A 24,714-nucleotide genomic window follows, 5' to 3' on the forward strand; every position below is an offset into this window, starting at 1 on the left:
AGTCAACTTTCTAATTAATCATAGTAATTTAAATCTCTGTCGTTTAAAATATCTAACAAGCATGACCTTGCTTCATCGACAGATTCTGCTTTTGTCCTTCTGGAAAATTTTGCATTCTAAATACCAGGCCTTAAAAGTAAAATATTTTCAGTCTGAAAGTTACTTAAATTCCATGTTTTATGACAGAGATTAAACAAGTAAAACAGAGACAAAAACTCAAATTGATGGTGCTCCATGGATGCCCCGAGTCTAAGAACTCCGTGGCTTGATCTTAAACATAACGGTCCCTGACTATTTAAGTGGGTATAAAGAATTGCCTGAATACGCTTCAGTGTACAATGCTAGAATACAAGGTTCAATGCTCCATCTTCTCCAGCAGTTTACCAAACTTTAAAACTAAAAAATCTATGTAGTTTGTATTGCTGTATTCCTTGTATTACATCTCAAGGAGGTACAAAGAGTGATTGCAAGCCTTTTGGGGAAGGCATCATTTTGTTCTCATTATACCAGAAGCTCAGCCTGTGACTGGGATACCTAAGACATGGTGCGCTATGGTGTCAACACTAGATGTTTTGTAAGTAACTCGAGGGAAGAAAAAAACCTCTCCGCAGGCTGTGCATCCTCTCTATCCCTCCGCAGGCTGTGCATCCTCTCTATCCCTCTCAAGAAGTCCTTTAAGCTGCTGTAACCCATGACAGAGCTCGGGCAGTGAGTGACCTCCACCGCTTCTCACCGCAGCCGTTCGAGCTCGGGCCGTGCTGCTCCCAGGCCGCCGCCCCGGTCACCTGGAGAAGGCGCAGCCGCTCGGCCTCCTCCTCCCGGGGAGCGGCAGCCACCTTCCTGCTGCGGAGCGGCGGCAGGTCCCGGACGGGCGGATTCAACAGCAGCGGGATTAAAGCAGCATTAAGGTGAGACAAGCTGGCTCCTGAAAGGGGCACAACGCCTACCCAGCGCTTACGGGGTCTGATGGGACTCCATCATTTTACATAAAAAGCAGAAAGTGAGGCAATTCTGTGTGGGACGAAAGCAACTTAAAACAAAACAAAACAAACAAAAAAACCCCAACAAACGGAACAATAAGAGACAGGGTGACCCTACACCACCGTGCCGAAGGGGATGGCGTGCGGGCACAGCGTGTCCCAGCCCCGGCCCGGCGGCCTTACAGAAGGCCCGGTCTGCCCCGTTTAACCCTCCCCAGCGCCTATCAAGCCTGTCCGGCTGACAGCAGGGCCCAGGGGCCGCTGCTCTCTGCCAGGGGGAGGCGGCGGACGCAGCCCCGTCGGAAGGAGCCGGGGAGGCAGAGGTGCGGCCTCCCGGGGCCGAGGGAAGGCGCCCGTCCCGCCCAGCTCCGGGCTGCCGCAAAGCGCGGGCGGGCAGGGGAGGGGCGGACGGGCGCTCTGTCGCAATGCCGGAAGACGGCGTTGCGCTTTGCGGCCCGGCTGCCCCTGAGGAGAGGCTGGGAAACCCCGTTCGGCCTTTTCCTGGTGCCGCCGCTGAGGGGAGGGTGAGTGTCCGGGGGGCTCTGGCCGCCGCCGCCCTCTTCGCGCCCTCTCCCCTGGCAGCGCTAACGCCGCCTCCCTCTCTCTTGCAGGAGGAGTCATGCCGGCCAAGGGCCCCCTGCAGAGCGTTCAGGTCTTCGGGCGGAAGGTGAGGCCGGGGCGCGGCGGCCCCCTCCGTCTGCTCCTCGCTCTCGGGCTGGGCCGCGGCCTGTGGCCTTCCGCGCTCGGGGTCCCTCGGCCCCAGTTGGGGACCAGCGGCGCCGGCTCCTCGCCAGGGCCGTGCGGCGGGGCCGGGGCGCGGGAAGGCCTCCGGTGGCGAGGCCTGCTCGGCAGCCCACGTGTCCTGCTCCGGGGGTGCCGGGGCGCGCCGTGCCCACGGGGCCCTGCGGAATCGGGGAGGGGGGAGATTTGCTCTTTTGGGATTTAATGGCTCGAATAATTCTAGGTAGTGGGCTCTTGTGAGGAAATGAGCCACAAAAATACCGTGTTGCAGAACGGAGAGGATATCTTGGCCTTATTTATAACTAAATGTTTTACATGCATAGCACTTATAACTATATACCGAATATAACTTTATCAGGATGGTGCCTTAATATTTTGAGGGAATACCTGGGAATGTAAGGAGTGTACTGTTTTCTCTAGTGTGAGATGTTATGCATAAACCTAAGATTTTTAGATTGTTAAAATTAAATACAAGTTTACTAGCGCAAAAATGAAGTGCTGCGCTAACACACATTTCGATTTTTAGAAAACAGCAACTGCTGTTGCCCACTGCAAGAGAGGAAATGGCCTCATTAAAGTGAATGGAAGACCTCTGGAAATGATTGAGCCCAGAACTCTGCAGTACAAAGTAAGCATCCACCCAGCCTCCCCTACCACCCTTGGATATTAAAATACTATTACACACATGATTGCTTGGTGTTGGAGAAGAATTGATTGCCTTATTGACAGTACTACATTTTTGGTTGTGTGTTACCTGATCACTTGAAATGTAGATGCTGTTCAGAAAATCCAGAAAACTGTTTTCTTACCACTCTCTTGTTGGGAGGGATGGTGTTTTTTGCTTAGTCGGATTTATGTATATTAATGTAACATGAAGTATTTTCAGCACGTCGCATCCGTTTTTTTAAGTTGAAATGGGTGACTTAAAACCCTCCATTTTAAAAGATTCTTTAGGACTTAATACAGTAGCTGTTTGAACACTTCTGAGAGAATCTAAAACAGACTAGATGAATATAAAGTGTAATAAATAGTGGACAAAACCACCCACAAATTACTTCAGATCTTCAATTTTAATAACTTGATTTATTTTTCTAGTGCTAATGTAATTACGGCATTCTCCTTAAACTGTTCTGTTGCCCTTAATTCCTGTGTACATACGCTTTGTTAGTAAAATTTTTTTAAACTTTAAAAAAAATATTCAAGACTTCAGTAAACTTATTTTACAATAGTACTAGTAGATGTCAAAGAACTCTGTGAAAGGTGTGCTTAACTTGAGGGTGTACTTGTAAAATCAAGGCTCCATTTTTCAGAACATTTAATAACTTCACATTTGTAAACCTACTATAAGCTCTAATCCTTGTTGTCTCTGATCACAAATTTTCTTAACTGTGTTTTATTTCTCAGCTGCTTGAACCCGTCCTCCTCCTGGGGAAGGAACGGTTTGCTGGTGTTGACATCAGAGTCCGTGTAAAGGGTGGTGGCCATGTAGCACAAATCTATGGTATGATTGTCTGTGGGGTCTTTGGTGTGGGCTAGAAGAAGTCAAGCCATGTATTTAAGAGGCTTGAGTTTAGTAACTTGCGCATCTCAATGTTCAGTTTCTTTTTCACTTATTAAGGGCTTATTGGTTATATTTTATGTGCAGAGCTGTAACATCTAGAGTAAGTTGAATGAAGTAAATTGATGAAATTCTGAGGAAATGTGAAGAAATGATCTTTGCATCTTGCAGTGTGATAGGACAGTTGAAGCACAGCTGAGCAGAAAGATTTTGGGAGGGGAAAAGGGCATTTATCATTAGAAATTTTACCTTTAGTTGTAAATTTCCATGTTGTTCAGAAGCATCTTTTGGCTCACCTGTGAAGCTAGGTAGTTTTTTCCCTTGTGGAGCAGACTGAGAACATACTTGCGTTAGCTGTTGATAGAGTTGCTCTTTACGAATGATAATTTGTTCTGCTGGTACAGTTTGGGTATAGGTTAGTGAAGTGGAGCTGAAGCCGCATGAAGAACAGCGACATGTTTCAGTCTCAAAGTTGATTGCATTCATTTTTTCAGAAAATTCAGGTTTTCACCAAAGTCCTGATCTTAATGTTCTGACACATAACAGCCTAACAAAAGCTTCAGAGTTATGCCCATACTCCCGGTTTGAGTTGGGATTACTGTGTTACAGGCTTGTTTTATTGAGGTATGCTAGAAGAACTGCTCATACCATCCTGTTGTCCCTTTTGCCTCCTTAGTCTTTGAACACACTGATCAATTTCATCCTTGTTGAAAAGCATAGACATTACAGAGGATTGTGTTTCTAAGGATTTTGAAAATTGAGTGCTTGTAGGTAGAAGATGAACCTACGTTAGTACTCTGAAGAGGAGGTGATCAAGACCGCCCTTGTACAATTCCTTGGCTAGCTGGCAGTTGTGAAATCAACAAATGAACTGTGGGTGGCCTCTTGGCACAGATTTCTTCAGATTTGCCAAAGCAATGGTCGTGTGGAGTATGTGGGAGGGGAGATTAAGGAGGGAAAGGACAATTTGGCAAAAAACAAGACAGCAAGTTTCTTGGATAACTGGCACTTGGTGTTAAAGTTTTAACTACATTTGCAGTCCTTACTCATCCATTGTCTTTTTTTAACAGCTATCCGTCAAGCTATTTCCAAAGCATTGGTGGCTTACTATCAAAAATGTAAGTTGTTTTGATTGTTGTATTAGTCTTAAGTGGAAATATATGGCTTCTGGTAGTTTTGGTGCAAAAAAAAAAAAGTTAATATGGATTTGTTCCATGTGAAACTTCTTAAACTGAAGATTTTTTTAAATTTTTTTTTTTTAAACAGATGTTGATGAAGCTTCCAAGAAAGAGATCAAGGATATTCTAATCCAGTATGATAGGACTCTGCTGGTTGCAGATCCTCGTCGTTGTGAATCCAAGAAGTTTGGAGGACCTGGTGCTCGTGCGCGCTACCAGAAGTCTTACCGTTAAAATTGTTCAACAGTCATGTGACAGCCAATAAACCTAAAGAGAATTTGATATATTTCATGTTTCTAAATTGCGTTTTTCTCTGTGGGTGAACAGATTTTTCAGTATGTGTTAACTTAAGATTGATACACAAATCGATTGGTATTAAAGTAAAATCAGAGGGCTGTTGGCCCTTTATCCCTTCATAGTAAGTCCAGATAGATAAGGTCTTGGGAAGAAAGGAGAGCTTTCTCCTGTTGATGAACGTGTGGTTGTCAGAACATAAAGAACACTTACCTCCTGGTTTTGTGGGTACATGCAGCAGCGTAGCAGTTGATTAAAGCAGAGTTTGATCTTTGCCTTTCTGGTGAATCTTAAACATGGACCTTTTCCATACCTGGATGGCCACTCTTCATGGCGTTACGAACCAACATGAGTAGCGCATGTTCCTCACATGTGAAAATGTCTGTCTCAGCCTGGTTACAGACTTAGTCCATAATGCACAAGAGTCTGGATCTGACCCCTAGCTGGTAACTTGTGTGTTATGTGACTTGCTTTAGTCTGCTGCCCTAGGGTAATGCAGCATGAAGCATCTTGCTGCGTACGCTTCAGCGCTGGCAGTTCGTGTTCTTGCAAAGGACTTCTATTTTCCTTGTATATTCACCTGAAATACCACACTGAGAGTGAAGTTCCAAACACTGCTATGGCATATTGTATGGCAATGAGTATTGTCCCTCTGCAGGACCTGCTTTTGTTTGTGCTTGCTTAGTGGTAAGGAATTAACCCCTTAAGCGTAACTCCCACAACATGGTGCTAAAGTGGGTATTCAGGCAGCTGTTCTAATGTCTGTATTTAAAGTTTACATTGTCAAAACCAAAATAATTATGGGGGCAGGGGAGAGAGGTTTGTTGAACTCTTGCTATACCTGACAATACAGAGGTGGAGTTTTCTGGAGTAGTATATCTAAATGTAGGAAACTTTTTTATTTCTTTAAATAACAAACCCCATGTATTCTGTTTCAATTCTGTTTCAAAAATAGTATTTTGTAAATGTAAGATGGATTTTGTGTTACAGATCAGGTTGAGTCCAAATTATTCATCCTTCAACCACATGTTCACGCAATACAAGCACAGAGGGATGTAGACCTGGAGAACAACATTAAATGATTTAATAAAAAGAAAAATCCCTGTGGAAGTCAGGCAGTTGCTTATGTCATGAGCTAGGTGAGGCAATTTGAAGGCCTTAGGGAAGTAAGTGGGGAAAAACCTGGAGTTGGAAATATGACTGATTTCCAAAGATCTAGCTAGGGTGTGTGTGTATCGAACATGAAAAGAAATGTTGGAGAAGTTCCAGTTTCTTGTCCATTGAAACTGAAGATTTTTGTTCTGGAAGTGATCTCCCGGGGACAAAGAAGAAGAGTAAAGTTCTGAGTAAGACGTGGGATGTGCCAACAAAAGGCTGTTGGAAAGGCTCATTTGGTCCCTTGGAAGAGTTGCAAGTAATTGAGTGAGGCCTTGGATATGAGCTGACCCAACAGGCATGGGAACAGCCCTGGGCTGCAGTTTTCTATGTTTGAAAACCAGTTTGGAGAGGAGCTGGAAGAAACATTGGAGACAAAGCAACTGAGAGCCTAGCTTCTGCTGTGCTGCTCTTGAAGCCTGGTATTTTTGTGTCTCGTACATTTGTATGCCAATACCGAGATTGTTACAGGAGCACCTTGGTACTTTGAGATTTGCGCTGGGCTTTCTATTAATGTGGTATTTCTTCCACTTGATCAATGGCAGGTCATTTCAGTGTACTCAGTCAACACAAAGTTAAACCGGTTTCCTTTGTGAGTTAGGTTGGGGAATTGGAAAGAATAGTACAATTTTGCCCTTTTGCTCTAGTTTAGGAAAATAGGTGCTCATGGCTTGGTATAGATGCTAACGTTTGTTATGATGTCTGCTTTTTCTGTAGGAAGGCGTTTCAGGCATCTTCACTGAAGTGTAGTTACACAAGAGTTAAACGTGTAACTTTAACAAATTCCTTCTGAAAAGGAATTCTCCATCCATCTCCCATTTTAGCTGTCAGCATCTGCCACAAAATACAGCATTACATGACCTGAATAGAAGTAGCACACTCTTGTTCAAACCCCTCACACTCCCATTGAAGTGGAGGGGACTGTTGTGTATTCTATTGCCAATTTACATACCAGGATTTTTTTGTCTTACACTAAGCGAGATATTCTATTCCAGACACTTGCTGTCTCTTTGGCAAGACACATGGTTTGCTTTCCTCAGTCCCCCCTTTCCGCACCCTCAGATCTGACCCATGTCTTGTCCAGTAAGTTCCTCAGAATTTCTACCTTGTAGTAGAGTTGCTCGCAAATTATTCTAGCTCTTGGGCTGCTGAAAACTGTGATGTTCTGCCTTCTAGCCTGGTTTTCTAAGGAAAAGATGCTGTGCAGGGCTAACTTCAAATTTCATTACTTGAATTCCTATGAGTTTTGTGAAAACTGGCATCTTGATAGATGTTAATTAGCTTCAGCTGAGGAAAAATAAGCCTTTTAGTTGTTTGGCTCGTGTGGTGACTGAAAAGCAATGGCTCACTCATTGCTTAGGAAATGCGTACTGCCCTGCCAGTTGGCACATACGTACCCTGTGCTGTGGCTTGTCCAGAACTGATTTTTGCCTAGCTGTTAGAGCAATCGGATGCAGGGAAAACGAGAGGACACAAAAGTACTGTGGTCTGAAGCTCAGGGAGGCAGGGGGAGATGCAATACCTGATGCGAGTAACCTTAAGGGTGGATTTCACAGCTATGGGGAAACCCGATGTATCAGTTTTTCTGCCCACAGAACAGCTTGTAACAATTGGGGATTTTTGTTCTGCTGTTCTTTTATGGAAAGGCTGAAAATAAAACTCGCGCTGCTACTAATATATCCAGAGATGGTATCTGCAAGTCATTTCTTCAGCCAAAAGGCTCTTAGCATAATAAAAATGCTTTCTGAACTGAACTCTGATCCTATAAAAAATGCCCCGTTAATCCTGTAGAGTGATGTCATACCCACAGACTGGCTTGCTAAATGAGAACTGTTCATGGAATCGGGCTGGTGTCTGCCTGGGTGGCTGGAGCTTTTTATTCTAAATGGTTACTTACTGATCACCCACTAGAGGGCTTAACTCCATTGGGGAAGTGTAACTACTGTGAAGTTTGGAGGTGTAAGGAGAAAACCTGTTCATAAAAATGTTTCCTTCCCTGACGTCCCGATTCTGCAGAGATGGCGACAAAGCTCTTGTCATTGAGCACTGAGAGACACATTTCCAAGAGAAATAGCAACAGTTTGATCTTCAAGCCCCTAGCAAGGTTGTTGAGCAGCTGTGGAGGCGGTTCTTGGAAAAGAAGAAATGCCCCTAACCTTGTATCGTCCAGCTCTTTCATTAGGTTCACTGACGCTAATCCTTAGGAAGATCAGGTGCGCACATCAAAACGTGGCCTCACTTGAATTCTTTGTTGAAAATACCAGTTCAGTGAAGGCTGGAGTGTGAGCTCTAAAAAGTTCCATGACGACAGTTAATGACGACAGTGGATCCGATTCCAAACCAGGGCAAGCTTGTACCCGTGGCACTGAAGGCGCTTATTTTCTCACCCATTGTTTATAATCCTGATAAACTGCGTAACCTGTATATAAAATTAAGTCCTCCTAAATGTTATGTTGGAAAATTTGGGCCAAATTCTTTTTGACTGTGATATACAAATATATTAACATTAAAATATTTAAATTTTATTTTTAAATAAAAATCTGTAACTTAAAAATGTAATACTAGCATTTTTAAACAATGGACCAGTGTGTTCTCCATCATGTTTGTTTTCTTACAAAAGTGATTATTTTCTAGTGCATTTTTTGTGTTCAAAATTTTCAGGAGTCCTAATCTGTGAGTATTCTACTACTTGTGTAGATAATGTGGTTGTTGCCTTGATATAATTTGATTTTTTTTTTTAATCTCTTTCTTAATATAGTCCTTGGAGTTACAGTTCAGTGTAGTTGGCTGAATAATTCTTTTTTCTTATTAGCTAACATCCTTCACGTGCTTGGGACTGTGCTGTTTCCTACCCTGCCTTGAGCAGAGATATCCAGACCTAATGAAACCTGTTGCTCTAACTCTTACAATGTCCCTTTGCAGCTGATGAGGCTTGGCCTACTTTTTAAATATGAGAAGTTAAACAACTGTGAAATACTAACATGTACCAAATATGTCTCCTTTTCTTTCCCTTTTTTGCACTGCATTATTATAAATAATGCATCCAACTATCTAACTTTAAAAGGATTTAAACACACTGTAGTAATACGTAGGTCTAAGATGCCATCGTAAACGATTCTATGATTCTATTCCCTCAACTTTGCTATAGAAAAATGGGGGGGGGGGGGGGGGGGGAAGAAAGGCTATTTTTGATAGTTTCTGTTAAACCAAAAGTGTTCATTCATATTAAAGGAAAGATTTATTTGTGAAGCTACATATGAAGCATGGTATGAAATACGGTCGTGACGAAGGGAAGAATCCCAGATCAGATTTCTCAGAAGAGTTTGAAACAGTTTCTAAACCAGACTTAGCTAGATAAGACAGAGACTGGTAATGGAATTTGGAAGCTCTAATGCTTGGGTTCATCTCGGCTTGAGAGCAACCTAAGGCATCATCCTCCAAGAGTAGGTTTATGAGAGAGTAAAATGCTGAGTAGTCTCTGCCACCTCCTGTAAGATAAGTGCCCACATAGTAGTTCACAGTCTGTGAGTATGACTACATCGGTGCGTTAATTTGGACCAGGAACTCACTTCTTTTGCTTCTGTTTGCAGTCTAGAGTGGTTTTGGACCACATGGAGCAGATGAAACTAACAGCAGTCTAGCTGCAGATAAGCAGCCAGTGCATGGCACCAGCCCATAGCTAGTCAGAAGTAAAAACAAAGCAAAAAACCTCTTGAAATGTGAATTATGTGAATGTCAGCTTCTCAGATCCAACAGTAATAAAAAGAATTCTTAAGAAATACTCCAAACATAGTGTAGTGTTATAACATGTATCAGTTTGCACTAAGTATCCTTGGGCCGCCAGTGATCCTGAACCTGCATGAGTACTGTTGGCTGCTGTGTGGACACAGGGTTTTGTCTTTGTGGTTGGAGAAGTTGAGTGTTTTCCTTTGCCTTCTCTTCTAGTCCAGCTGGGGAGCAGGAAAGAGAAAGGGCTAGAATAAATGATGGGAGAACTTTTTACCCAAGAGAGGCCATCAACTTCTGAATTTTATTTTGGTCCAGACCCACCTTCTGTAGCATGCTCACAGGGTCTCACAAAGCACATCCTAGGAAGAGTGGAGGGTTAGGCAAAAGATAGACTTTGCAAAATAAAATGAGTAGTAGCAGTTTCAATTAGCCTTATATGTGTCTTTAAAACTGTGCTTTTTAATGATTCTGTTAATGTTAGGGTAAGGCAGGTAAGGTTTTTCTATTTTAAAATATGATCATTTTTATTTTTGGTGAAATTATATTTTTATATTGTAATGAAAATTGGAAACAAAACCCATTGGCCCTGTTGACTTCTTTCTCCTTTTTGCTAATATGAGATTTTCATAACATGTTTTATTAAAAATGAAATATACTCATCCTCTGGGAAGCTGCCTTTTGTGATAATAAGCAAACTGTACACAAAAATGTATCTAAAATATTCTTAAAAATCCAGGTATATTATTTAATGGAAGTTCATGTCTCTCCTTTTAGAACAGATAAGGAACATCAATATGTTAATCTCTAAAACCACCTGGTTATAACTTATACAGTAGCATCATTGCAGGGTCTTGCAAAAATATTTCGCTGTAATAAGCAGTAAAGGGCAGCACTCAGGGCAAGCCTCGAAGCACACACACAAAGGTGTGTGACAACTGAAGGAACTCTCAAACCATCATGACATGGCAACATTTCTATGTCACTGTCTGCTATGTTATAAAGGGCCGATTCAATTCAACAGAGGAGTAATACTCACAGGTCTAGTGAAAGTGTAACTAATACAGACTCTGCTGAGGAGTTACCGTGCATTACTAATGAGACACATGCAGCCAGAAAGTTGCATGCAACGCTTGCAAAGCTCCTGAAGCTGTGTGTAGCTACCAAGCTTGATGTCTCCTTTTCTTTCCCTTTTTTGCACTGCATTATTATAAATAATGCATCCAACTATCTAACTTTAAAAGGATTTAAACACACTGTAGAAATACGTAGGTCTAAGATGCCATCGTAAACAAAGCCATTAGTTTGGATAAATTTCCTATTACTAAGTTATACTGAAATGAACATCGTGGGAAAGCTCAATTTAATGATAACGTGGAGTATATTCTTACTTCATTTGCTGCTGTCCTCTTTGCAAGGTAAGAAATTTATTCCATTTTTGTAGTAATCCTAAATTTTAAGAAGATTTTTCTAAATATTTTAATAATATGGCTCCTTATTTTTCTATCATTATAAAGCAATTTTTTTGATGCTTGCTGGAATTCATAAATAAAAAAGTTTTTTAACACAGGTTAAAAAGCTATATATCACCATTCTCTCTTACAGATGTAGAAACTAAAATATAGCTCTTTTATTTTTTTAAAGATATATTTTTATGTCTGAAGTTGTTACAAAACAATTATTTAGGAACAAAATTTAAGTTTCTTGGCTTTCTTGCCATTATTGCCAGATGAGTAAGCATATAATGATTTTCAGTGGGGTATGGTTTTGTTTGATCAGACTGCACCTGGAGTTTGTTTAAGCATTTTTAGAATGCTAGGGTAAATAATCGCTCTTCTGGTTGTAGAAATGATCCTATTTTCTATGTAACGCAAATGGATCTTGTAGATAGTTTTCTTGTAGCAATTATAAAGATTTCTAAGGCAATGTGAGAAAGAAGGGGGGTTTTGTGTTTGTTTGTTTGTTTGTTTGTTTGTTTTTTAAAGCATGGACTCTAGAGCATTTTAAGTGGATTGCAATTGAGTTTTACAAGTAACATTCAGAAAATTATTATAGGTAACCACCTCAGAAGTTTGATTCTGGAAAGCTCTGAGCACCTCTTGTATTTTATCAGTTTTGGTCTGAGCCTCTGAAGAACTATGAACTCTCTGCTCTTTTTCATGGTAGCACGTACCAGAACTGAGACCATGGAAACTTGCAGGCGATGAGTACTTGAGAGAATCAAACTCTCAGGAAGGAAAGCATGTAGTACCACATCCCTCGGAAACGGAAAAAGTTTGTGTAAAGATGCTCTGGAAAACTTAGGACCATTAAAGAACAAAATTCAATAGTGTTGTTTTAAACTTGACAACTGTTGTTTGCCAAGTGCAGAGTGAGGCTGTAGAAAAAACATTTAATGTGATGCCTTTTTAATCTACAGGATCTTATTGCAAGCTTTCTCTTTTGAGAAGAACTTCAAGGTAAGTTTTTATTCCTTATTTGTCAAGTCCTACAAACAGAACAAGAATGAATGTGTGATGCAGTGCAAGCTAGAAAGTAAAATACAGCCTTGGACTCGACATGTAAAATGTCATGTACATGTACGTTGGATGTGAAACACACTTTCAGAATGTTTACAACTCTTTTCAAAGAATTTACATAAAGGGCTGGTTTGAAAAATGGAGGTCCTTATGAAAAATGATACTTCTATGGTCTCGAGAAAGCTTAGAGGAATAATGGAATGAAACCAGGATGAGATCATGATTTCATGACTGGAAAAATACATTAAATGAATACCCTTCTACAGTTTTAATTGCATGATAAAATCCTAGCTGCTATTTGAAGCACAGAAAAGTAAGTGTTATACAGCCTTAAAATAAACATTTTCAATACAAGTTTTCATGCAGAAGCTGAAATCCAAACAAAACCCAAACTAGGGAATGTTCCTGATCCCATTGAATTAAATGGGAACTATGCCACTAATTTCAATGGGAGCATCCAGTCGGACGTAGCTTTGGATGTCTAATGACCTCTAATACATCCAGCGAACCCACATGCTCGTCAAATGATATGCCATCTTGGACTGTTGATAAAACGAAGTATGTTTTATAGTTTGATGCCCTTGTTTCTAAACTTAATCACAAATTTAAGTCAGCTACAGCTGCAGAGTCATCTCTTGCTATTAAAAGTACCATCACAAGATATTCAAATAACACTTGGGGGAACTTGCAGCCACTCACACACAGAGTCGAGTAAATACGAAGCCGCTTTACAATTTTGTATCCTGTCACGTAAGCCTATTTTGCCTACTTACGTCTCCCCCACAAGCTCCAGGTACCTCCCTGTCCAAGCAGAGATCGGAGTGCTGCCCAATTCTGTAAAATGAGACCACGAAAAGAAAAAAAAGAAAAGAAAAAAATTCACCTTCTTAAATATTAACCCAAGAAAGACCTCTTTGATAAAGTGATGGTAATCAGAGACAAACACTTCTCTCTGGGGAGCTGCTTATTCAGGTTGCTCCAGGGACCTTTGATTATACAAGATCCTTTTTGTTTTCTTCCAGAAATGACTTTAATGCAACTCGACAGAAAAGCGATCTCGTAACAGCCCAGGTAGGTTATACCTCCAAAAGCGTAAGGGAGGGGAAACCCTCCCCCCTTTTTGTGCTCTGGGCCTTGGCCATCCTTACAAAGGAGCCTTTGTGGGGAGAAGGGCTGCGGTGACAGGAGGACAGGGAGGGGAGCAGCTACTCCCTACCTGCTCGCCCCCGGCCTGAGCCCCTGGCCTCAGGCCCTCGTTCCCTCTCCGCAAAGCGCCTGGTGGGTGACCCCCCCCGACGAGCCGACTGACGCGCACCATGGGAAATAAAACCGCGACGCCTCTGTCTTTTGTGAGGGCGAAGAGGCAGCCCTGGAAAGCTGTTAGTGTCTGGTGAGAGGCGCAATGGCGGCGCCGCCGGAAGGACTCCCTCCCGCACGTGGTGCGGTGGCGGCTCCGGCCCCGCCATGGTTCCCGCCGCCCCGGCCCACCGCTGCCTCAACGCTGCATCCCGGCAACGCTGTGCTGAAATTTAATAGTAAATGGGGGAATCCCATTCCCCCACTGGTATACATCTCAGGCTATGGAGCCCAAGCAAGGGGTATAACTCCATTCTGTGGGGGCAGGCGTGAAGCCCAAGGCGGCCCCTCCTCAGGGTTTTGCGGGGAGCCTGCAGCCGAACCACGGATGATTTTCTCTGAGCCCCTTTGAGATCTACATGTCTCCTGACCGAGTCAGAAGGTAGCTGGTGTGAAACGCTGCGCTAAGGCGGATCAAGCCTCTGAGGGAAACGGGCCCTTGGGAGTGATGGTGTCCCAGGAGGGCTTCAGCAGGAGCGTGCTGTTGCAGCGAGGATGCTCTACCTCCCCGAAATAACGCAAAGGCCAAAAGCCGCTTTCCTGAGGAGGGTGGCTCAGAGTAACTGTCAGGGGAAATGGAAACAGGTCTTGTTGTGCAGGGAGGGAAAGGATCCTCTCCGGCGAGTGACGGGCCATGGGAACCCGGAATAGTTTTGGTGTGGGGCGGCCTTCCAGGTGGTGATTTGATGAAGTCCATTTCAAGTTGATTTTAGACAGATTGAGCTACTTGGATGCATCCCACAAAGTATTTCCCTTTGGAAAAGGGAAGTTTTTATGTCACTGTATGAGGCATTAGTGAGACTTAACCTAACCTGTTCCTTGTGCGGTACCATTCACTTTGAGATCCATTAGTTCAAACTCCAGACATGGAGAATGACTGGCAGCAGGAGGGAAGAAAGAAATTAGCTTACAAGTGAAGACTTAAACAATTTGTTTTGCTTAGTCGTGCAGCTGACGGCTGGTGTATACATCTGTGGGGAGCACAGAAGGGTAACTGTTTTCCTCATAGTACATCAGAGAGGGAATAAATAAAAACCACACGGAAGAAGAGCTATTTAAGCAAAAGGGCCAAGCTTTATAAAACAAAAGGATTTAAACTGGCAATGAATAAATGTAAGAGGGAAATATCTAACTACCCAGCACTTCACCCTGGTAAACTCTCCAATCAGACTAGTTAGGGCAGAAACGGCAGAGTGCTTTCAGCTTGGAATGGGATCAGCTCTTGGAAGGGACGATGCAACGTGACAAACTGCAGTAGCGGCGTGCTGGGTCAGATCCAGGGCTTTCTTATAGTCCAATGCTCCCCGGTTCCTAAATGAGACAGGAAGCAGATCAGGCAGATCTGCCTCCTCTTTTGTTTGGGATGAACTGAAATGCAGTTCTGAAGGATCTCAAGAAGGACATGAATCCATCACAGCTGGAGTGGCCACAGCAGGATGATTGGCATGCAGCACAGAGCATGAGTCAGGGAGGAAGGAGATGGAGGGATACCACATGTCCAAGATCTCCAACTATTGGTATTTGACCAGAGTGAAAAGAGTACAAGTGCTTTCCACCCCTTCACTCTTTCTTCCAAATGTAAATGCAAAACTCTCCAGGTGGAGCCCCACTGGTTCACTGGCACTGGAGGGCATGGAGGGGAAGCCAGTGGTGATCCCACAGCGCAGCTGTATTCTTCCCCATCCCCCCAAAAGCCATGCTTCCCCTCCCCACGGCATCGATTGCTGCAGTCACTGCCTTCCCCACTGGCCCAGGCTGCTGACCTCTCCTGCAGCACCCATGGTCGTGCCATGTGCTGGCTGAGCTGCAAATTGCTCTTCTGCATTAAAAGTCCCAACCCAATGTTAGGCTGCAAGGCATCAGGCTCGTATCGGCTCATTTGTAAAGCATGAACACCCTGATTTTGCCTTTACATTTCTCTGACAGATTCAAGCTGCCTCTCCTCGGTTACACCTTCATGGAGCCTTGACGCGGAGTCTGCCAGGAGGTCAGTGCCGTGCTCCTCACCTGCAGGAGGAGAGATGGTCCTGCAAATGCTGCCTTGCTACCAGCTGTCCTGTGTTACTGTGGGTTGTGGAAGCCCTCCTCATTATGTCCCCTACAAAACCCTGCCCTGTCTCATTTTCTCATATTATCCATGTTAAATCATGGAAAATTCCTGTTAAAATTGTACTTTCAAAATAATGCCTTACAACCAAATCTGAACAGCTAACTAAGCCAATCCTTTGATTTTTTTTTAAAGTTTAGTTCCACTGCAGTTTTTCTTCTCTGCCACTTTTTCTGGCTTTGGCAGAGGATGTAAGTATGTCTGAGAGGCGTGTAACTGGTTATGGGAAGGGACAGGGGTGCTCAGGCAATGAGCACGCAGCTGCTCCTGGAGGGTTTTAAGCATTGTACAAACACGTAAAGCAGGTCCAAATTGCAGAAGTTGTTTTGCAGAAAAATTCATTGTATGCAACCAAACTTTGGCATCTTTCTTGGAATATACATATGCCTGGGTAGGTGATTTCTGTTGCATTTTTCCATGTACGTGAATATATGTAATTTTACAGCTCACAATTCTAACAACAACAAAGAAGTTTTCCACATTAGTGCTGTTCTATAAACAGTATTTTCTGCTTTGTCGGTATTTTCAGAGTATCTGTGTATATTTGGAAAGCAGTTCTTAAATGGAAAAAATTCAAAACTAAGCATGGAAAGGAGTTTTCACAGTGAAGGCTGCTGTTCATAATCATTGGTAACTTCCGTGTGTGCTTTACTGTAAAGGTCCCATTTTGTGCCCATTTAATGTCACTAGCAGCTCTACCATGGCTTCATTGGGAGTGGAAGGGCCTGTTTACTTCATTTACTTCCTGCTTTTTGCAATGCTTTTTTAATCTCTGTCAGCAAGATTGTAAGCATTTGTACCTAGAGTTTTAATCCTCCCTCAAGAAGGAAAGCAACTTCTCCACTTTTGGGGAGCTATGATTTAGACCCACCTCAGTGAATGGTTAGTAGGTGGCAGTGTGGTCTTAGCTTCCAAACAGACTATAAAACCCTTTAATGAAACTGCTTTTGGAAACAATTACTAATTATAACATAAACCAAGCCATTCCCATGGAATCTTAAGTCTCTAACTCCAGTCACCTCTTAAGCAGAAATAACCTTTTAACTGACTTTTTTTTAGCATGGGGGGAAGGTTATTTATAATTGGGTTTGACTCTGTAAATTATATATTCTGGACTGTTCATAAACTGAATGTACCCTTTGCTGTAATGCTTAGGAGGGAGGAGCTGAACATATGTATAAATTGTGCTGAATTTGGTCAATTAGAATAATCTGTGTCCTGTGTATTTCGAGATCAGCAGGACTGGGATTTCGTTTCTTTACATGGGAACGTGACCTTTTGTTTGCTGGGAGGAGGCTGACCTTTTGCTCCTTTGTTAGTTTACGAGTCTCAAACTAAACGAGAGAGAACCTTGCTTCTCTTTTAACCAAGGAACACAAAGAATAAAATTAAGTAGATGTTAAAAACTGGAGACTGGTGTTCGTTAATTTTCGTAGCTAATATTGCTGCTTATGAATTAACAATAAACAGATTTAATGTGGAGATCTCAGCCTGTTTGCAAAATACTGTGTCTACTAAAAGGCTGCCGTGCTTGCTTACAGGTTCATGTCCTCAGGAATGCCTTAATGGAGCAGCCTGCACAGAGGCAGGTGACTGTGACTGTCAGTTATTTCAGGCTCAAGGAAGCAGGTGCCAAATTGGTAAGTTTGGGGCCAAAAGAGTCAAGTTTCAGCTTCAAGTGAGTTTTAAGGTGCAGGTTTTTAAAACAACGCTGTTAACAGCATATTTGTGATTCCTCTGTAGTAGGACTGTCATTCCCCTAGTAGCTAAGAGGATTAAAATAATATGCGGTAGGGATATATAGAGAGCAACATCAGGAATGCCTACATTTTAGCACTTGGGCTGTAATGATACATAGATACCATAACAGATAGATCACTGTCTAGTACATCAGTAGCTAGCCAGCATTTTTATAATTCATTTTATAAATAATTTTATAAAAAGTCACTGCATTTTTCTAACAAACAGTGACTTATCGCAAATAAAATCACCAACTATTTCAGTGTACTGGTTTCTGGAACCTGCTGTGTGTAGGGATCAACAAGAATTGTCTTTAGTAGATCTAAATTCCTTGCTTCTACTTATAATTAAAATGTCTCCACTGAAGCAAATTAAAAACTTAGATGATCACATGTGACTAAAACTGCAGCCTAAAGATTAAAAAAAATGTACTGACTCTTTAAAGTTGAAGAAACAAGGTTATCTTTTGTCCTTGCTATGTATTTCCTTTATAAGCTCTTATTTCCTTTCTGAGCTCTTACTTTTGTAGATACCTGTGACACCTGTCCATTTTTGATTACCGTGCTTATTGTAAACTCTGTGTTCTCTCCAGTACCTAGCACTGGTAAGGACCGAGATGGGATTTGCAAATCGTGGGGACAGTATAATTTTGAAACATTTGATGGCATCTACTACTACTTCCCAGGAAATTGCTCCTATATTTTTGCAAAAGACTGTGGTACTCCAGAACCCCAGTACACTGTTTGGGTAAGTATGCGAGCATACGCTAGAAATAACACACTGAGTATTCCTGTGTTACAGGACTTATTTTTCATCATAAGTAAAATAAGTAGAGAGACAATAAATGGATCAAACCATTGCATTGCTTACTTAAGTATAAGAGTATGCTGCTGGAAAATGTCTAAGACTATATGCAGTAACTCAAAACACTGACGAAATGATAATCAACAGAGTCAGTATATTAAAAATAGTATTTCTTACTTCCCATATCCTAAAAAGGATCTCTGATCTCTCCTTTCTGGGAGCAAAAGTGGGTCTTAAACCAGACCTTGGAAATGTCAATAAACTTCAGCTGTCAGACTGTAAAAAACCCCTGAGTTGCTGAGTAAAGTGCAGCTATCACCTGCCTGATAGCTGGGCACCCGAGTGTGCTGGGTCCCGATTCACAGCCATCGGTGCACTATGGGGAGCTGCCTCCCTGGCCCACGGAAAACTCTGTCCCCTCTGGGGATTTGCATTCTAATTTTGGCTTACCTCTACGTCATGCAGAGAAGATTAACAGCTCAAAAGCCTTCATCTTGACCTATGTATGGAAGGCACTCTTTTTAGTAATTTCCTCAAATTGCTGAGTATCTGTGGTTAATGACTTTGGTTCAAGGAGAGTTCAAACCTATACCCTCTTTGAAGGTAGATGCCCCATTTATCAGGCTGTTGGTTACTGTGGGGAGAGGATACGAGCTCATTATGTTACTTTTTACACAATGGTTGGGATTTGGTGCTGATTGGGCAGGGGAGAGGGAACAAGAGCGGCCCTAATTCTGAGCCCTGGTGGTCATAGTGCTTGCAGGGGCGAAGGCGGACCTAGATGCTGATTTCTGCTCCAAGGACTAGCTTTCATTTATGACCTCCTCTCCCCCCAGATAATAGCATCTAGTGAAGATAAATCTTCCATTAAAACTGCCATTTCTATTCACTCAGGTTATAGACAGATGCTGTTACCTCTGCCTTCCAATATTTCATTTTAATTCTTTGGATTCTGTGTGCAGCTGTGATCTTTCAAGCGTTTTCAGAAAATGCTGTAGCAAAGCCCAAGATTATATTAAAAACTAGAATCAATATTTCAGTGGATTTCAGTTGCTCTGGAAAGTGAGAAACTGCCGTTCAATTGCTGGAACAAATGTCATGTTTTGCTAAATACTGAAAATGTTTACTCAGAAAAGTCAGAAGTAATGTTGAAGCACTGCAGTCACTACAGGCTGGGCAATGGAAAGCCAAGAACCTCACATTACAGTCCTTCTGGCTTTAATAATCCACCTCTCTAGAGGAGAGGAAAACACAAGAATTATTTCGATTTTCCTTGATTGTGTTTCTATCTTGGGCCAGGTTTACATAGAAACCATCTGTCAATACTAGTAATATTTATGAAGTCTTTAATCATGATTTTCTTTTTACATGTAAAAACTCTAATGCTTTTCCTGGTTTGGTTTATTTCACTCAAAGAAACAGTAACTGTTTTTCACCTCCAGGATCAAGTGTCAGTTTAAGAAGATTAATTCATGTATGTATTAGCACTGTATGTCTTTACCAACAGATCTTTTCTACAAAAACAACAGCTCTAGTTACTTTTACAGTCTCCATTACTATGTTGGCAAAATGTTTCCCAGTTACTAACCTATTTAGCTTCACAGCACTGTCAAGTAAACCGGTAATGCAACTCCCATCCTTCTCAGAGAATGGTGATGCACACAGTTATAGGAGTCATATTTGAGCTACATTTTGATTTAGCTAATGATAGGTGTCTAAAATTTACAACACATTCCCCTCTCAGTGGTGTCTAAAATCAGCTCGCAGGCTTTTGAAGCACCGTAGTCTAGGGCATCCCACAGGTTTGGGTGGCTCAGCCCCACAGAGATTAATGGAAACTGTTGAAGTTTTGCTCAAGCCCTTAGAGTAGGTGTGTGCTTAAAACTCACTTAGACTATGAGAGTGCAATTCAGAACTGTGTAGTAGTTAATTGGTTAGAGCACATGCACAGAAAGTTGGAGACCTATATCTCTATCATCAGGCAGAGTAAATCTGAACTCACAGTTTTCAAGTCCTGGGAGCACGCCCTGGCCAACGAAAGCTGTGTGGTCTCTGGGGAAAAGGACCTTCCTGCAGGAGTTGTGCTCTGCCACACTGAAGGCCGGGAATGCAAAGGAAGTCTGTCTTTAGGGGTAGCCTCCTTTTTGCCAAACTATAAAAAGGAAGAGTGCTGGCTTATCATGCCTGTTCCAAGGTCTGATTACACATTTTTTATGCGAGATCTGCTTCACTGCCATAAAACCGTAGACATGCTGAGACAGGAGTTGCATGGTTTTCATTTCTGGAAGCATGCATCTGAGATCTGTTTAACACCTCTCTCTAGTAGCAGGCAGTCATGGAAGTCACACATTGCCAATATCTGAGACGCAGTTTTGCAAATCTCTCTCTGGCTGACTGAAACTTGTATTTCCATTGCTGTGTTCAAACTAGGGAAGCTGATAGATGATTCAAACCAATACCCTGGCTCACTATGCTATGTATGTATAATGGGGAGAGGCAGCCTTCAGAAAAGCCTGCCCTTCTCCATCAGCAGGGCTGGAAAGCCAGTGCGAAATGGGTTTTAATAGATCCACGTAAGTTAGAGGCCTTCAGTAATCCATGGGAACACTCCAAAATCTCAACAAATCCTGAGTGGTTCAGGAAAGCATGTTGTAGTTCAGCTGGTGACAGTCTCAGCCGGTGTGGAGAATGCTGGTATTACTCTGAGGTTTTGTATTGGTTTGTAGTCCCCTCTTGCAGATCAGACCTCTAGAAACAGAGCAGTAGAGGTGTCTCCTCAGCGCAAATAACAAGCTCCTACGCTGGCAGTTATAAGGTAGCTCACTACAGTGTCTCTGAAGTTCATCTACATAAAAGATCTGAGGCTTTCATCCAGTATTTATACCACTGTCTTGTGATGCTTTTTGCTATTAAACAGTTGCCGTATTTGTATTTCTCAGTGCTACTGGGTAGCGTGAACTAGTTGTGCAGGAACTACTCACAGCAAGAAACCAAAGTCAGAAATTCTTCATGGGAGCCTAGGAGACTATGCTCTTTCCCTCTCTTGCCCTCACAGCTTCCCTCACTCCCCCACAGATGCTCATGCTTTCCTCTGGGAGCCAGCTTGCAACTTCCATTTAGGAAAAAAAAAAAAAAAAAAGCCTGTCTTTTTTTTAATGAAGGTGTTTATTTAAAAAAAATGTGATCCTTCTCCTTTATTCAGTGCTGCTGAGGCCACACCTGGAGTACACTTACTGGAGTAAGTGTTCAAAAAACGGGTACATGTGGCACTTCAGGACATGGTTTAGTCTAGTCTACCCTTGATTGGTTTAGAGTAGACTTGGTAGTGTAGGTTAATGGTTGGACTGGATGATCTTAAAGGTCTTTTCCAACCTGAACGATTCTATGATTCTATGATTCTATATCTTTGTAATTATGACTTTTTTTATATTCTTAGTATTTATTTGTAAAGCTCTTTCAGTGATTGGTGCATAGAAATGTAAAATATCATATATGATTTAATGAAAAATTGCATGAAATTATTAAGAACAAACATGTATTCTTATTGTGTGTATATTTTTTCCCTCTAAGGTTCATAACAGTCCTCACTGTTACGGTTCGGTATATACTTGTCAGAGGTCCGTCAGCTTATTTTTTTCAAACCAAGAAGAAATAATTATTTCGGGACATGAAGTAAGAAAAGAAGGAACCAGGTGAGTGTTCTAATCTGGGTTTTAACATTTTATTGCAAAAAGATAGCGTGGAGTTTGGGAAATTGATGCTTTTTACACCAGCCAGAGAAAATAATTTGATCTATATCTTCATTGATCCCTCGCTGTTCTGTATTAGGGCTGACAGAGCTCTAGTGTGAGCAGATGTAATGGTGCTGATGTAATACCTGAGTGAGGACAGCATACACTCTCCTCATGAACCTTGGGTTCAACTTCTCAGCTGTAACCTAACGGTTACCCATCCCTACTTTGTAGAGACAAAGTGTGCATCAGACAATTCTAGCTAATCCTTGGTGCATCCTGATACCATTTTGAACAAGGCGATCATTATTTATTCTTGGTAGCTATACTTAATGTAAAATATAATTTTCTTCTAGACAAGTCTGAATTGGTTGAATCAAAGATTTTAAGTCCCCTTTGCCCCTTTGGGGCAAAAACTCCACAAAACATCTCTGAGATACATCAAACTCCCAGATTTACCAGTTGTTTTTTAATAAGTAAAAAGATGAGTGCAAGGCTATCATAAGTGTATTTTACTGGTTGATAAAGTACAGAAAATTTCCAAGAGCTGTTAAGGTGTTCTTGTCATCCCCTTTGATGTAATTCTATAGCCATTAGCATCTGAGACTGTCAGCTACAGTGATGCTGTGAATCCCAACAGAAGCAACTTTGGAAGATTAGGATTAGATCCGTGCTACAATATTATTGTCCAGCTGTCTTTGGCCAAAGGAGGAAAATATACAGTATTTTGGTCAATAGGATTTTTTGTACTGTAAGTTCCTCCATTTGCAGATGTCTAACCCAGTGAGGACACTGTGCCCAGAAGGGCTGCTGGTGCCCACAGTATCACATAGCTCCTTGTGCAACGCAGCATGCTCATGAAGTGACATATTCCTCAACATGCCCATGCTGGGCTTTGAAAATGAAGATTCATTATTCTTTCAGGCTTATAATTGGTACAACTGGTAGGTATATACAGCAGAAAAGCATTCATTTTTGATGGTCAATATAAAGAAGTGCAGAGAAGAAAAGACACTAAGAACATGATGAAGAACTGAATGGGAAAAATGGCTTAGTGAGTTAGAAGGTGATGTTTTATGTGGTATTTTCCTAGCACTAATCTCATCTCATCTGAGATCTTTGAAGCAGGCTGTTTATTTTTCCAGATTAATATTGCCTCAGACAGTTGGCAATGCTTTCCTTGAGAGACTGGCCGACTATATTCTGGTGAAGACTACCTTTGGCTTTTCTCTGGCTTGGGATGGAAACTCTGGTATTTATATTAAGCTGACAGAAGATCATAAGGAAAAACCTTGTGGCCTCTGTGGAAATTTTAATGGCAATAAATATGATGACCTGATACTGCAAAATAGTAAGTAAATAGCTTAGAAATACACCCTTGCCTTGTGTGAACAGCTTCCATGTTCACTTTAAATATAATACTGTAAAAAGGCAGAGTCCTGCTTCAGTTATTTCAGTATTATTCAGAAAACAGACTATCTGCTCTACTTTTCCTCATCATTAAAGATGCTAAGGGAAAAGGCCCCAGTTCAAGAAAGTATTTATATGTATGTTTAAGCCTCTTCTTGCTCAGCAAAGCACTTGGGGTATGTTTATCTTAGCCGATGAAAGTGCCTTCAAATAATAAATAAATAAACAAATGCTTGTGGTTTTCTCTATGTTTAAGGATGGAGGGAGAAGGAGAGAAGAGCCAAAATATTAGTATTTGGAAAAAGCACCATCTCCAGTCATTCATTTACATGAGCATCATAAAAATGCTAGCTGAAATACGCAAATTTCAAAGCTGTTGCCAGGGAGTTCCTTGTATCTCTTTGTTGGTATGGTGTGTTACGGGCCTCTGACTACCCGGTAGGATGAGGAGTTGCCCAGTGCTGTGTCTGAGACAGAGATGACTTGCTAAGCTGGTAGAATATTCTGTAGTCTATGTTGGGAATACTCTATAGGGATTTTTTGTGGCGGGGGGGGGAAGAACAAGCTTGAGACTATGAGGAATATTTTTCTCAGTCTGATAAAAACAAAGATAGGACTGTTTTACCATTATTTGCTGAGAGAATCTAGTCCCATGGCCCTGCATATTCTTGTCACAGAAGTTATCTCACTGTAACTTTTTTCCCCATTTTTTATGGTTGATAGCAGAGCTTTTTGACTTTCTAAGTGAAGGAAGATGCAGTGTACCTATCTTTGTATAGTCTTTAAAAATCTGCCCAATACAAATTTCTCATACCTCTTCTCCCATGAGAGCAATAAGTTCCCTGTTTCATATATTAACTTCTGCACACTAGAGTATAGTATGTTTAATAACTAGTTAAAACTGGTGATCTGTAATAATGGAGAAAAATGGAGTTTGGAGGAGATAATAAATTCACATGATTTCTAAAAAATAGTATTTTCAGTATCTTTAATTGTATTATCTGTTATAAAAGACTTTTAGCTTTTAGCTTTCTTCATTTCCAGTGCTATGTTTCTTCACCATCATTATTTCTTCTAGCATTTTTCCTTGTCAGAAATAATAGTATTATTTTAGTGTACAACTGAGAGCGCTATGAATCATTTTGACCTTGAACCAATTGTATAGCATGGTGCCTTGACTCTGTGCAAATACAAAGCATGAAGTTCTGATATCTTCACAAGAATAGACTGCTAATTCAAATTACTTCTCAGCCACAATATTTTTCTTTGTGTTTCCAAATCTTATAAATGATTTGGGTTGATGATTTATGTCCCCCAGCTAAACGTCCCCCAGTAGTGTAAGGGAAGCTCTTACATCTATCCTGAGTCTTCCAGAGTCTGAATGCTCTGTATTTGCAATGCCCCAAATAAATAAG

The 24,714-nt window shown here is 41.6% G+C and overlaps 2 protein-coding genes across 2 annotated transcripts in view; both read left to right on the top strand.

Annotated features, from left to right (window-relative positions):
* Window positions 1–1,464: 1,464 nt before the first annotated feature.
* On the top strand, window positions 1,465–4,743 carry RPS16 (ribosomal protein S16). The gene is made up of 6 exons (XM_075711510.1): window positions 1,465–1,504; window positions 1,592–1,647; window positions 2,248–2,349; window positions 3,126–3,222; window positions 4,350–4,397; window positions 4,546–4,743. Exons 2-6 carry the CDS (start codon window positions 1,600–1,602, stop codon window positions 4,689–4,691), a joined length of 441 nt encoding a protein of 146 aa, XP_075567625.1. The 5' UTR covers window positions 1,465–1,504; window positions 1,592–1,599; the 3' UTR covers window positions 4,692–4,743.
* Window positions 4,744–10,971: 6,228 nt separating this feature from the next.
* Window positions 10,972–24,714, top strand: part of OTOGL (otogelin like) — a 97,070-nt gene continuing 83,327 nt past the window's right edge. Inside the window, exons 1-8 of the mRNA XM_075727956.1 lie at window positions 10,972–11,050; window positions 12,052–12,091; window positions 13,174–13,222; window positions 15,434–15,494; window positions 17,051–17,254; window positions 17,947–18,101; window positions 21,729–21,850; window positions 23,035–23,240. Coding sequence (XP_075584071.1) covers window positions 10,972–11,050; window positions 12,052–12,091; window positions 13,174–13,222; window positions 15,434–15,494; window positions 17,051–17,254; window positions 17,947–18,101; window positions 21,729–21,850; window positions 23,035–23,240 — 916 coding nt within the window. The remainder of the gene's footprint in view (window positions 11,051–12,051; window positions 12,092–13,173; window positions 13,223–15,433; window positions 15,495–17,050; window positions 17,255–17,946; window positions 18,102–21,728; window positions 21,851–23,034; window positions 23,241–24,714) is intronic.

This window comes from Pelecanus crispus, chromosome 1 (genome assembly GCF_030463565.1).
Source record: "Pelecanus crispus isolate bPelCri1 chromosome 1, bPelCri1.pri, whole genome shotgun sequence".
Lineage (NCBI taxonomy): Eukaryota > Metazoa > Chordata > Aves > Pelecaniformes > Pelecanidae > Pelecanus > Pelecanus crispus.

Bases quoted from the DNA above. Each gene is read 5' to 3' on its own strand.
- RPS16 (XM_075711510.1), top strand. From the start codon at position 1,600: ATGCCGGCCAAGGGCCCCCTGCAGAGCGTTCAGGTCTTCGGGCGGAAG. The intron at 1,648-2,247 runs GTGAGGCCGGGG...TTCGATTTTTAG, and splicing joins TTCAGGTCTTCGGGCGGAAG to AAAACAGCAACTGCTGTTGC. The intron at 2,350-3,125 runs GTAAGCATCCAC...TTTATTTCTCAG, and splicing joins CCAGAACTCTGCAGTACAAA to CTGCTTGAACCCGTCCTCCT.